This window comes from Diabrotica undecimpunctata, chromosome 5, assembly GCF_040954645.1.
Source record: "Diabrotica undecimpunctata isolate CICGRU chromosome 5, icDiaUnde3, whole genome shotgun sequence".
Lineage (NCBI taxonomy): Eukaryota > Metazoa > Arthropoda > Insecta > Coleoptera > Chrysomelidae > Diabrotica > Diabrotica undecimpunctata.
Genome location: NC_092807.1, coordinates 8,159,573 through 8,174,083, shown reverse-complemented (window position 1 = coordinate 8,174,083; position 14,511 = coordinate 8,159,573). Strand labels below are relative to the sequence as shown.

At 34.5% G+C, this 14,511-nt stretch overlaps 3 protein-coding genes across 4 annotated transcripts in view; 2 read left to right on the top strand and 1 right to left on the bottom strand.

The window, feature by feature from the left end:
• The window catches only part of Tbc1d8-9 (TBC1 domain family member 8/9), a 66,331-nt gene that overhangs the window by 17,725 nt on the left and 34,095 nt on the right, over positions 1 to 14,511 (bottom strand). For both annotated transcript variants that reach the window (XM_072531414.1, XM_072531415.1), the window contains exons 15-16: positions 13,450 to 13,638; positions 10,889 to 11,175 (exon numbers count right to left, since the gene is read on the bottom strand). In XM_072531414.1, coding sequence (XP_072387515.1) covers positions 10,889 to 11,175; positions 13,450 to 13,638 — 476 coding nt within the window. The remainder of the gene's footprint in view (positions 1 to 10,888; positions 11,176 to 13,449; positions 13,639 to 14,511) is intronic.
• On the top strand, positions 660 to 4,857 carry LOC140441025 (uncharacterized). Its single transcript, XM_072531416.1, has 3 exons — positions 660 to 947; positions 3,935 to 4,143; positions 4,614 to 4,857. The coding sequence occupies exons 1-3, from the start codon at positions 833 to 835 to the stop codon at positions 4,794 to 4,796; spliced, it is 507 nt and encodes a 168-aa protein (XP_072387517.1). The 5' UTR covers positions 660 to 832; the 3' UTR covers positions 4,797 to 4,857.
• On the top strand, positions 7,212 to 10,184 carry LOC140441026 (uncharacterized). Its single transcript, XM_072531417.1, has 2 exons — positions 7,212 to 7,726; positions 9,889 to 10,184. The coding sequence occupies exons 1-2, from the start codon at positions 7,343 to 7,345 to the stop codon at positions 9,991 to 9,993; spliced, it is 489 nt and encodes a 162-aa protein (XP_072387518.1). The 5' UTR covers positions 7,212 to 7,342; the 3' UTR covers positions 9,994 to 10,184.

Here is a 14,511-nt window from a genome sequence, read left to right as displayed (position 1 = left end):
TGTAAACAAAGGAACAAACAATGTACTTCAAAGTATCATGGATCGCTGACATGCAAAAATACATGAAGAAAAATACATGTTTAAAACTTATTTTTATCTATATCTATAGCTTACGGGTAAGAAATAATTAAGATGTTTCGAACGTTCGTCAGTTCTATATCCTGAGACGCAACGGTATATCATTTTCTTTATGGATTTTTTGACAGACTTTTACTATAACAAGTCAAAATATACTTGCGCATTTTCAAAGTACTTGACTTCAAGTTTGTGTCTCATATTGATTGTTAAATTGTTTATTTTCACATTACGGTTAAATTAAGCATTATACGAAAAAATATCAAAGATAAATTTATAAATAAATCGTATTTTTTCGACAAAAGCCACTCGTCTGTTAAGACGTTCTTAAAACACTACTAAAAATCTTTCTAGTCGATCAAATTGTTTTTCCTGTTTGATAATTTGGCCAAAAACATTTGCTACTGAGCAATAGCACATTTATCGCTTTAAAAGAAGAATAATTTGTAAAACGTCACTGTCAAACCTAACCTTGACACACAGCAGCAACAGGAAACAATTCTACCAATACAACATTTTTGTACAGGCAAATTTTTGTGCTTTACAACGTCATTAATTTAAACAACATAGATCAAATCAGCTCTGAGTTTAAAAAATTAAACACTGACATTTACTCGAAGTTTTAAACATCAAGTTTAACACATAGAGTTATGTCTTCATCCACATTTTGTAACGATGCCTTCAATTAAAAAAATAGTCCTCCATCGTAACAACATCCTACTAATCGCGAAAAAAGTTTTCAGCGTTCCCCGTAAGCATGCACATCAATCTGCAAAAAGTTGTAATCCTGTCCTTGAGACCTGGAGTTTTTTATGGAAAAAGATCGGTCGAGGGAGTTAAAGAATTTTCTTCTCAATGTGTTAAACCTCCACGTAAGTTATATGAATCATCGGTGTCAACAAAAACGTTCTAAGTCATGAAAATTATTTTTGCGGAAAACTGGAAAAAACTGTATAAATCTGTATTAGTCATTTAAATAAATACCAAAAAATTTAGTAGTGCTTTTGACACTTCTAGATGTATTTCCTAGTGCAAAATAATATGTGTATATATCTGATATAAATATACAAATTTTGTTGACTTAGTACTTTTTTGTTTACATTCCTAAGATGACACAAAAAACCTTCATTTTGTTCAAGAAAAATATATTTGACCTACAAAACCTCAATTTTAAGTAAAAATTTTAAATCCAAATATTCAGTCAGTTTTTGAATGCTTCAAAATGTCATGTTTCCTCCTACTGGATGTCGTGTTCATCTTCTCCAGCATTGGAATTATCAGTTGTTGGCCACTCCATTAATTCGTCATAAAACTGTCTGATACTACTAGGTATATAAAGTAACAGCTTACCAATATCTTGGTGCTTCACTTTTTAAGGGTACTTCAAAACAATCACACCTTTAGCTGTTTCATAAGTTAAGTGAATGAAGGAATTTATTCCAAAAGATATCTTATCCTTAACAGGAACACGTTTTCCTCTTGTTTCCTCAGAAATGCACGTCTTTTTATACATAGTAGGTTGAATGAATGCAAAACACATTCACCGTTAGTTGCCTCAAATAAAAGATTTCCTGTAGGTACTGAAATCATGGGAAATCATTCAGAAAATTGTAACATTCAATCTTGCGTCCACATATTTTATAGTCTTTCCTGCATATTTACTTTCTTTTAATGGCCAACTTTTACTATATTGTCTTATTAATAACCAGGTATGACCTCTGATTGCATGAGTGCCCAATTTTTTCCCAAAAAGATCCTTCGGGAGTTTACCAATTAATAATATTGAGCGAAGCCTTCTAATACGACTTATTTTATTGCCATAGAGCGACTTAAGGGCTTCTTAACATACCCTTTCTCTGGTTTCACCCACAATTACCTCGTATGTAAAATAAACATTATGAGCAGGCCTCGCTTCGGCACCTACTTTTCTGGGTCTATGAGTTTTTACATTGTTGCAGGTAATTAGTTTATTACGTAAAAAAATCATCAATTATATTTCACCTTTGAGTCTAGCATTTCTCACGATATTTCTTTTCCACTTAGTTTCATTTTTTAGTTTTCTTTCGTCGCTAGTATTGCTTAGTTCTTCATCCATCGCAATTTTTACAAAAATACAATAAAATGATGCTAAATACAACTTTAACCTCACAAAAACATGTGGTTATTTAATTTTATGAGGGATTCACAGAACACAGTAATACAGTACAATACACAGATGTTCACAGTGTTCACAATGTCTACAAAAACATTCTGAGTCACTGACATAGAATCTTTTAGTTTACAATGATATATTTCACCTTTCTATTTAAGATGCATGGAGAGTACAGACTTAGAATGTTTTTGCACCAAAAGATGCAGTTCTGTTCATAGAGCAATTTTCCATACAAATGTCAAAAATGAAAAAAAAAATGACTTAGAACGTTTTTGTTTACACCGATTCAAATATACTCTTTACCTGTGTCTTTGTTCTCATATACTAGTAGAATATGGATCTTATGATTTTGTTTTTCCTCTATCACTGCTACAACTATATTTAAATTATATCTTTACGTAAGTTACTAGACTGTTAAGTTGGTGTTAATACTTCTTTTTGGTGAAAATGTTGTCGGTGTCGTTTTTCCTTAACACCAATTGTTACATAGCTATAGTACTAATACTATATAGTTAGTACTAATAAATCCCGCCGTAAGTCTCTCTGCATCTCCATCGATTTCACCACTACTCTGTAATACCGGTACTAAGTACTTAAAAATTATTCCTTTTCCCAATAAAAATTCACCATCCAAAAATTTTCAGTAAATCATCTAGGGTTAGTGTGCAGTAAAAATATGCAAATTTGAGTATAAAATTATATCTTTGTTTTTAATTGAACGGTTTCAGATTTTTAATGAAGACTTTCTGGTCAATTGTCACAATCATTGCACAGTGAATAGGGATGTTGCATTTTTAAAATTCATTTTACATTATGTTTTATTTTGGTTAGGTTAGGTTAGGTTAGGTCACACTATCCCTTCATTATGGAGTTACTGTGACTAGGATTAGGGATAGTGTGACAACTAGCTTTTTTTACCATTTAACAGCACCTAGGATTGAGTGTGCCTTGGTGTGACAAATAAAGACATTACAAAAATATTGTAATAATCTTTGGCATTTAAAAAATTGAAAAAAACAATTTTTTTATTAAACGTAGGCATTTTATTGAGAACCTTTTAAATAATTAAACCTATAATTAAACCACTGCCATCCAGACCTTTTCAGAAATGAGTCCTGAGCAAGACTGTTGTCTCTCGTCCATTACCGCCAGTTAATCTTTTCGCAGGCTGACCTTTCTTGCATACAATTTTGGTTGAGCTAGGATCACTATTAAACGCAGTTTTATCACGATTCCAAAGAACTTTAAGCTTGTTTTCTAGACCTAAATCATGGATAAGTTCACCAAGCAGGTCAAAAAAATTATTAACAATAAAAGGATCTTTGGCTTGTCTTAAACGGGAACCCTATACACGTTCGGATTTTTAAGAGAAATTTTATTACGATCTTTAAAATTTCTCCACCAATCATCCCCGGGTCGACCATTTTTAAAAGGGGCAGTAAGGTTGTTTTTCTGAATGAATCCTTGCACAATATCTTTCACCTCTTCTTTGGTGAGTCCAAAACCCCATTTATTCATTACACATAGATATTTCTATGTGTAGTCGTTCTTTATAAATTGCGGAAATTGCTGAACTTTTTCCGCCACTAGCAGAATTTATTGTAGATGTCCTTGGTTTTCTTCCACCCCATCCTTTAGTTTTTAATATTAAGGTAGATCTTGTTAGTACAAAATGTATAAATACGTCATTAGTACATGTATTTTTAGCTAAACCAAAATCAGAAAAGTGCACCGAAAGAGCACCTTTACCATGGGAGACTGACGAACGCCAAAAATACATAGATAGGCAAAATCAAGGAATAGAATGTGACGATTTGAGACCCCAAAGTGTTATAGACAGTTTTAAATCGAACTGGGAACGTAGGAAGATGGAGAGAGGTAGAAAGGATTTCGAAAGATTAGCCATCATAAGAAAGGTAAGAAAATCGGTATGAAAGATCACGTAAATTTTTTGATTTTGTTAGTTTTTTCGGAATTCCTGAAACCAAAGATGCGCTTGAGACAGAGGGGTGAGCAAGCTTCTTAGATACAATACAAAGTGGCGTTCTATCTCATTTATCCGAATACTTTCTCCTTCCCGACATCGGGCAGGAGATCTTCCTTACGCGTATCGGGCTAACATCTGGCCGTGACGCCCCTTGCCCCTGAAACGATGATTTTAGAAAACTGGACAAGTCTTTGAATGAAATGAAGAGGAGGTAGTAATTCACACCCGAAAAATATTTTAAAAACGTTAATTTAAAATCGTCTAATGAATTCTCTTTAGAAAGAAGCGAGAAAGAAAGAAAAAAGTTTATTTTTCAAAAAAAGAAATACTTTTTTCCCTATTAGGTCGATAAATACTCACGTTACGATCCTACTAAAATTTCAATTGCGTTTATTTCAGACATACCCTCATCTAGAAGCAGAACAAAAGCCCTGTGTTCCTGGATGTCCCGTGCCCGGCTGGCAACTACTGAATTCTGCATGTCATCAGACAAAACGTCATCTAGAAGCAGAAAAAAAGCCCAACCCTCCTGAAAGTCCTGGGCGTGACTGCAAACTAGTAAACTCTACATGTCATCATTGAGTATCTTCATGATTGAAGCCATTGTTACAATAAAAAATTAAATTTTTGTTTCTTATTTCAATATTATTTTATTTAAAATTTGAAAAAAGCCAAAAAAAAACAGTTTACAATCTAAAACCACAACAGAAGAAAATTTGTTAATAGGGGAAACGGAACTCTCTCAGAAAGTAGACATCTAGAGGAAAACCTTAAATTTCTTATCTATATCTTCCCATAAATATTCCTATTTATCCGAATTGCAAAAAATTCAGTATTTTAATCAAGTCATCAGTAACTTATTTAATTACTACGAAGGTTGTTCAATAATTGAAACCGTTTTTGGTACAGAAAGAAATTATATATCTACAAATAATTACTACTACAATTAAGGAAAATATCATACTGTTTCATAAACCGATATATAGATAGATAGATAAGTTTATTGACAATTTTTACATAGTAAACACTACATGTCATGTCACAATATAAATAAGTCACTTATAACCAGCTTAAAGAAATCTTGTGGCTATTGCTCGAAGAATTCTTTTATGGTATTTTGTATTTTTTCGTCTGATTGAAAACGATTAGCTTGTAACTACTTTTTCAGTGGCCCAAAGACGTGAAAATCGCAAGGCGATAAATCAGGACAATAAGGTGGATGCTTTAATACCCTGCATTTCTTTTATTGTAAATTTTCTTTCACTACTTTTGCAAAATGAGGTCGAGCATTGTCGTGCAGAAGAATGACACCCAGTAAGAGCTTCCCTGGACGTTTTCGTCTTATTGCATTTTCAATCTAAAAGTCAAAATTTTACCCCTTTTTTATTCATTCATCAAGTGGTTATACTTTTAGGTTTTTTACTGAGGATGAATAATACGATCGAAAATGTTCTGAAAATTTATAAATCCATTTTGGATAATTTTAAAAAATTTTAATAATAAAATTTGCCAAACTGGACGATTTGCAAGAGCGATTTGAGGACACGGTCATCTCACATGATGGTTATGTGAATTGGTTACCAAGATCGTGCCGTTAGACTCTTTCTTGTGGAGATTCCTTAAGTCTCAGGTTCGTGTGAATAAGCTACACACAGCGGCCCTCAAAGCCAACATAACCAATGCCATTAGTCTAATCCAGCCTGATTTATGCATCAGAGTAATGGAAAATTGGACACAGCAAGAGGGCCACCTAGCGAAGCTGCGGAGGACATTTGATCAATGTTATATTGGAAACTTAATAGCATCGAGCTGCCTTTCAAACGAATAAAAAATGTCGGTGATATCTCATCCACAATTTGTTTTATTTAAATTTAATGATAGTAAGCGATTATTTAAAGACTCCTTAGTATGAACACGTTGGAGTCGTGGTGGATGCTTGACTACGCCAGGTGATGAAGGACATTTATAATACAGTAATTCTTAAAAAAATTAAAGGCAAAAAGCACAGAGAAAATAGGACGTAGATAATTTGAAAGACAAAGAAGTAAGAAAAAGATATGTACAAGATCCACAAGGAAAATAATTCCTGCACCTGGCTGTATACCACGTATCACAAAAGAGGTTAATCTTTGTAAATGGGTATATTTTATAAAAAACCCTTAAAAGGGCTACATTAAAAATGGAACAACAGTTCCATCATCAGGTTAAAAATACAGGTTACCATGCCTGAGCCACCAAAATATTAGGTTAAAAACCCTTTAAAATATATAATGTTACCAAAGATTGTACATGATATTGTTAATATTATTTGATGTTTAATATTTGAATTAAATTTTACTTCAGGTAACATACACCCATGCTTTAAGTGAGTTCCAGTGTCCGGAGAGCAAACCTCTTCAAACGGACTTCAGCTGGTAATTCTTAGAAGAACATTTACTTGGCAGTACAAGAAGTAAATAAAGAGATGCAGTTCAAAGAACAACAAATGGAGGAACAGTGGAACATCAAAGAGAGGGAAGAATGGAGAAAAATAGTCGCAACAGAGAAGTCACACCAGAAACTGTAAAACCAAACCCAGAATGGGATGATCCCCACACAAAAAGGATCTTCAAGTGAAAACAGCTTCAGCTTCTTCGGGAATGTATAGCTTGTATATATAATTCTTCAAAAATGTTGGTTTTTTTTATAGAAACTTGATACACACACATTTAGACGTGCATCAACGTTTGCTGCAGACACTCCATCACCACACGTTACCATAATTGATAGGTTTATTTAAATTTGACTAAATATGTTTAGGCAGATATTAATATGATTCTCTAGTGTCATGTTTTATAATTTTATTAACCATCGTCATTATTAAATTGTAAAAAACTGTTTTTTTTTGTGTCATTAAATCCAGCATGAGCATAAAAAGCACTAATATGTAGCTGATAACTAAGCAATTCAAACAATAATATCTTAATATGACAGACGAATTTAAACAGGATCCCGGTTTTGTTCACATGACATACGTCATAACAAAATTCAAGTGTCATCACCCAAAAATTCTCGTTCCAAATTCACGTTCATTTTATTCAATCATCGAAAACTCATATAAGTAATTTTTCCTTCAAAATTCGCCTGTAATGAACAGCTCAAAACTAAGAACAACCAAAAGTTTAAAACCCTACGTCCGATGGTTGCAGTCCTCGACCAAAAAAACACAAAAAATGCCTCGACACGGTCAATCTTGCGAAATCGACTGCTGCGGTAATCCCTTACCCAAAGAAAAGGATGTGGTCGTCGAGAAAAACCTCGATCCGTGTATATTTGATACTTGGAAGCCAAAAATCCCCGTTTTGAAAGCGGAACCGAAACCTTGCATATGCCCTCCGGTGACGTGCAAGCCAAAGTTTTGCTACGCCGGCATGAAATGCAAACCGGGTCCGGCTGAACTTAAAGAAAAAGGAATCAAGTGTTTGGGCCAGATTTCTCCGAAAGCTATTCCAGTATCTCACCCACCAGCAATGGTAAATGATTAATCTTATTGTTAATTTAATTATACAACTTATTTTCATCTGTCTGGCGTTTTTAACCAACGATTCTTTAGATCCTGTTCTACTTGGTCTTCCATTCCTCTAATGCTTAACACTCTCTTGTCTGTGCTTCTTCAAATATGGCCATCCATTTGCGATCTAATTATTTTGGGTTCTCGGTATAAATTACACAACTAATCGTTTGTTCTTTTTACCAAATACCATATGTCGTCTTTCTACCATGCATTCTTATTTTTGTTCCCGCATATCGAGCTCTTTTTTTACTCCTTTTATTAGTCCGGCCAAGGTTAATATTTGGATTCAGCCCCTCTTAAAATTATCTTTGATCTCAGTACCTTAAATGTGCCTACAAACGCCGATTACTTTTTTAATCTTTGTTTGATTTATAATATCTTATGTACAGTGGTATAGTAAACATACAATTTTTTAAATGGGACAACCCATATATTTTTTCCCATTTATATTCCTCTCATAATTCTTGTTCTTATAACATTTGTATACAAGGTGAACTACAAAACAAAATTACGATTTTCTAAATTTTTTTTAAATGGATCACCCTGTATTTTATTTTTTTAAAATATTGTATTTATGTTACTCTTTCATTTTTATATAGCATTCTTTATACCTAAACTCATTATTTTCCGAGATATTTTTAGTTTTACCCAGATCATATCTGTTAACTCTTCTACAGAAACATTCATTTTTAACAATAAAGCCACGTTTACACGATGACAATTGGCGAAACAATTGTCATCACGTGGTTGCGGATTGTCGGAGGCCAGTCCACGTACAAACTTCAATAAAATGAGAAAGGTACTTTGTGCAAGAGAACTGAAATTGGACTTGAGAGTTAGGCTGGCAAGGTGCTATATTTTCTCGACTCTGCTTTATGGGATAGAAGCATGGACACTTAACGCGTCGACTGCTAAAAAGTTGGAAGCATTTGAAATGTGGGTGTATAGAAGAATCTTGAAGATATCATGGACCGAGCATGTGACAAACAACGAAGTCATGAGAAGAATCAACAAAAGAATGGAAGTATTGGAAACCATCAAGACACGAAAGCTGCAATACCTGGGGCATGTTATGCGTAATGAGAGATACAAACTACTTCAATTGATTATACAAGGGAAAATCCAGGGCAAGAGAAGTGTAGGAAGAAGAAGAATCTCATGGTTGCGTAACTTGAGGGAATGGTACGGATGCACATCAATTGAACTATTCAGAGCAGCAGCATCTAAGATCAGAATAGCCATGATGATTGCCAACCTCCGTCGCGGAGATGGCACGTGAAGAAGAAGAAGTGGCCTACACCGTTCACACGGCGCCAATTGTCGCGATAATTGAGATTTCGAGTAGTGGGGGGGCTCGCTGGGCGCAGCTCATTGTCCTCAGTCTACTCCCGGAGACAACTGAAGTTTGGGCCAATTGTGAGGGTAGTTGGCAAGGCAATTGGCCTGAAGTGTTTAGACGAAGACAATAATTTCATGCCAGTCAGTTGTCTTCTGACAATTTTCTCGCCAATTGTCATCGTGTAAACGCGGCTTTAAAACAAGCCACACAGACCGATTAAAAAAGTAACAATATGAAAACTTTCATTTTCAATGCCTACCGTCTACGGTTTAATAATATGAAAACTGTCATTTTTTGTCATGTCCCATTTAAAAAATTGTATGTATGCCCATACCACGTGGTTATTAATCACCCTGTAGAATTCCACATATTTTCCGAGTATGGAGAATATCATTGCCTACATTTTTTCTAAACACGTTTTTTGGATATTCTATATCATAATGGAATTATCGACCGATGTCGTACTAAAAACTCACCCTGTATATTTCCAAATCCTTGCCCCCTTTCTTACTCAAAATCTTTTTAGTCTTTTTTAATAAATTTCTATTTCCATAAATTTTGTTTGCTCGTTGTTTATTTCAAGACTCTCCTATATCTCCAATTCAATTTCCATCCTTCTCCTCTATAAATATTGAGATTCCCATTCAGTTTAGAGCTGACGCACCCGCTAGACCTACTAGGCAAAGCATGACCGACACTACGATCTTACCATTTTATCAAATTTTAAAAAGAATGTTTTGTTGAAAATTCGATAATCTTGATATACATAATATTTTTTGCAGAGTATTCAGAAATGCTTAGTATGTCCTCAGGTGAAAAGAAAACCATCACAACCGAAATTACCGTTTCCGGACTGGGATCACGACTGCGACACATATTACAATTAATAGCACAAGATTTAATTTGGTTTTGTTACTCAAATAAAGTCAATTTTATTAAGCGAATCTCGTATAAGCCATTTTTCGAAGTACAGAAGAATACTCTCAATATAACGACATGTGCCCTTATTGCATGCTCATACTTATACTTTTCGTAGTTTCTCTCTATGTTTTATACACTAAAATAGCATAATACAAGTTTATACAACTCAGATATGACGTTTTTTGTTATATTTCTAGAATTGGTTACATTCGAGGTCGGTCCCATAACTATTTAGAATATAAAAGAAAAACGGAAATTTAGGAAAAGTGGCGATTTATTTCTCAATAAACCTTTTTCAAAACAAACAAAAAAACAGACAAAAGTCGAGACCCTTAACCTCTTTAACCCGTCTCAAAAATACGTTTTCTCGAAGTCTATAAAGTACGCTTCCGTGGCGGTGATGGCCTCCTCTTTCGACTGAAATTACTGCTCGCCGAGGGACTTTTTCAAGTTTAAAAAAATCGCAAGGGCCAAATCTGGAGAATACAGTGGATGTAGCAGCAGTTATTTGCATAATTCAACCAATTTGACCATTTGAACCGCCGTCGTACACCTTACAGACATCTGTTGATAGTTTCAAGTAATCTAGTTTTGAAATACGAAAAAGAACCAAAAGAAGAATTATGAAAACTCTAGAAATGACATAAAAATATAGGAAGTATGATCCTTCGTCAGTTTGGGTTTAATAGGAGTATTGGTGATAATTTTGAAGTGATTTTTTGATGACAAAGCAATCTCGGAATAAAGTTATATAAAAACCATTACAATATTCTGTTACATATGAACATCTATTCCGTAATCACAAAACATGAAAAATTCCTCTTGTTCTTACACTCTAAACAAAACAATTAAAGTACTCACTGCCACTGGTACGACGAAACGCTCGGCGACGGGACCTCGATCAGATCCAGATTGTCCAAACTAACACACTGTTCCACGGTGGTAAAGAAGTCAGTGGCTTCCGACGCTACTTCGGCACCTTGTTCGTTTTTAACGGGAGATTCTATGTCGGACATCACTAGAATGGGAGGTAGATGAATGGCGTACAATAGTTTTAGTCTTTGGGTTGCGTCCGCTGTGCAGGTAAGTCCCAGAGCCGTGACCAGTTCTTTAAAGTTGAGGTAACTATCTTGGTTTTGGTCCATAAGCTGCAAAAATTATAAAAGTATATTCATCAAATATACACAGACTTGAATATGCGTCTTTGATTACAAACTTTTGACTCTATATCAAACCAAAACGTAATTGAGATCCTTAAATCGATCAGAATCGACACTAAATCGAAATATCAGCTATGTACTGTATTGATATCAAAATTAAGTCCGGCAAGAGTGGAGGAATATAGTAAACTCCGCCAAGACTCACTTGGCGTAGTAGAGCCAAGAACGAAGAAGAGGAAGAATTGAAGAATAATGTAGGAAGAGGTGTGCGACAAGAATCCTGTTTCCCCTCCTGTTTTTAACTTTCTTTCTAAATCAGTGTTTAACGTAGTTTCAAAGACAATAACAGGAATATAGCAACCACTAGTAGATATAAAATTAAGCAATCTCTATACAGGGTGTTTCAAAAAAGGTAACACCGTCTCTAGGATACCTAAAAAAACTAAAAAATAAATTGAGTCTGCTTGGTAAAAAATTTTTGTAATGCCATCCTTTGAGAAGCACTGGGAGAAGTTTCGGAGGGTATCAAAGTAAACGGAGAGGTAATCAATAATATTAGATATGCTGACGACACAGTTATTATCGCAAATGACTGCAACGAGCTTCAAAGACTCATGCAAAGCATACACACAGCAAGTCAAGAATATGGTTTAGAACTCAATACAACCAAAACTAAATGCATGCTCATCAGCAGAACACAACAACCTCCGATGCAATTGACATTAAACAACCGAAAAATAGAACAAGTGGAGACATACACATACCTTGGAACCACAGTCAACACAAAATGGGACCAGTCAACAGAAATAATATCACGAATTGAAAAAGCACGAAACGCGTTCAACAATATGAAAAAGTGGTTCACAAGCAAAATCTCATTGGAACTAAAATTAAGACTGGTCAAGTGTTATGTCTTCCCGGTCTTGTTCTATGGAGCAGAGGCATGGACCACAACGGAAGCCACCCTGAAGAAACTAGAATCCTTTGAGCTGTGGAAATATCGTCGTATTCTTCGGATATTCTGGACAGACCACATCACTAACGTGGAAGTAATGCAGAGAATAGACAAAAGCAAAGAAATAATCTTCACCGTAAAGAAACGGAAGCTTGAGTATTTCGGACATGTCATGAGGCATACTAAGTACCGGCTGCTACAGTTAATAGTCCAAGGAAGAATCGACAGTAGGAGGGGACCGGGAAGAAGACGACACTCATGGATGCATAACCTGCGACAATGGTTCGGACTAACATCGACTGAACTGTTCAGAGGTGCCGTAAAAAAAGTAAAAATAGCCTTGTTAATAGCCAACGCCCGAAACGGATAGGGCAAAGGAAGAATAAGAAGAATGCCATCCGTTTTCAAGATAAAGGTGTTGAATAAAAAAAATGTTGCACATTTGTTACGATTTGATCGAAACTACTGGCAATATTCAGATCTATTCTGTAACTTTTAATAAATCGAATAGAAATGACCAAGTCGAATCGTAATTACTTGAAATCGGAATGTTGGATATCTATCGCGTCGTTTTTGTGTTTAGATTGGAATTCTGTAACTCACGTCGTAATCGGTGTAAATCGAAAACGCTCGGTCTACTTGACGCGCTCAGAAGTTGGTGGCAACCCCGCACTAAAAAGAGAAATAAGTGTTCTGTGACGTTATGTTACTGGAAAGGCTAGTGCGCGCGAAAAATTAATCAAAAAAGATTATATTTCAAGCTTGTCGTCAAGTAGTTTTGATTTGTTTTGGTTAAGTTTAAAAAGTTCGTTACAAGAATACAAAATGGCAAGCGAAACACCAAAGAAAAAGACATCTGCTGAGCAGTTAAATTATTTAGTAAACTTTATCTAAATAAATAACACCACAGACTAAAAAAGTCAACAAATAAATGTCAAAACAAACGTCAAGACAAATTCGATGTCGAAACTTGATCTCGACAGAGCTTGTCTAGTCGAAATCAATTTCTACACAACATTCCGATAGTAGAAGTCGAGATGAGTTACAGAATACCGATTCCTACAATTCCGATCCGACTTGCTGACCTCTATTCGATTTGACTCATTTCTATTCGATTTGTAGTTACAGAATAGGGCTGATTGTAATGAAATTTTATACGAATATGTTTTGGAAGCTGATACATCCCAAGAAAAGAGGAGGTACCGTTGCTTAGTTACCCAACAATCTGTTGATTTAAGTTTTGTGGTTCAGAAAATATTTAGAGAAGGACTTTCGAAGCGCATTGTACATATAAAGATTTTACTTACCATAAATATTCTGGCAGCCAATAATTCGGCCGTTTCTCCTTTTCCCCACGGAGACAACGCAGCGAATAAAATCTTGAAATAATCGAAATCTACTTTGTAGGCTTCATAAGGCTGCAGCGAGGGATCATGCTTGTCCGGTATACATTTATTTTGGCTGATTATCTCTTCTCTAACTAGGGACAGAAGGTCCTGAAATGTACTCTAATATAACGACAGTAATTTACAATTTGAATTAAGTTTACAATGTGTGTTTTTAATGTTGAGTGTCGTAGCTTTAGAAAAATAATCTCAACGACTAGTAAGTTGTAATGACAATTTGAGATATGTTGTAAATATTTACACTTTCTTCTAATTACAGTGTCTTGAAGAAGGAATAAAAGAATTCCGAAAGCTCGACCAAAAGTCAAAAGAGTGTTTCTATAACATCCCGGCCAAACCTACTGACTGCAGCCCTAATAAACTGTGTTGTTTGTTTATATCGACAGTCAATAATATCCAGTATTTCTTATAAATATATATATATATATATATATATATATATATATATATATATTATACTCAGATGCAAAAAAAACACAACGGAGAAAATTTTGGTCAAATTCAAAGTATTTCAATTTTTTTATTTTTAGCCCTATTTTGATTGCATTGCATTGCACTGCATTGATTTTTTTTAGCACTCTGTGTATAAATTTATAAATTTTAATTTGGTATAGTCAGTTTTTTGATAAAATTTTATATTTGACTTATTGTACGGGGTTAATTAAAACGTGGTTTTATTATCTTAACTTTGAAACATCCTGTGAAATAATTCCGTTTGCGAATTTTCGCAAAACCTTATTTTTCGGTTGCAGCCATGTCTCCTAAGTATTGTGTTTTTTGTTTCATGTCAAAATATGCAATGGTTCATTTTTTAGAGCCAAATGAATTTGCTACCCACAATTTAGGACTTTTTTAATTATGATTATTTTGGAGTTATTTTGTAATACGACGAGGTGCCTTTGGTGACTGTTATCATTATGTCATATTGACACTTACATTTTGTTTACCTATGATTGATCATGG

Excerpts from the sequence above, each read along its gene's own strand:
- LOC140441025 (XM_072531416.1), top strand. The coding sequence starts at position 833 with ATGCACATCAATCTGCAAAAAGTTGTAATCCTGTCCTTGAGACCTGGA. Across the intron at positions 948-3,934 it reads TCAATGTGTTAAACCTCCAC|CTAAACCAAAATCAGAAAAG; the intron begins GTAAGTTATATG and ends ATGTATTTTTAG. Across the intron at positions 4,144-4,613 it reads GATTAGCCATCATAAGAAAG|ACATACCCTCATCTAGAAGC; the intron begins GTAAGAAAATCG and ends CGTTTATTTCAG.
- LOC140441026 (XM_072531417.1), top strand. The coding sequence starts at position 7,343 with ATGAACAGCTCAAAACTAAGAACAACCAAAAGTTTAAAACCCTACGTC. Across the intron at positions 7,727-9,888 it reads TATCTCACCCACCAGCAATG|AGTATTCAGAAATGCTTAGT; the intron begins GTAAATGATTAA and ends TATTTTTTGCAG.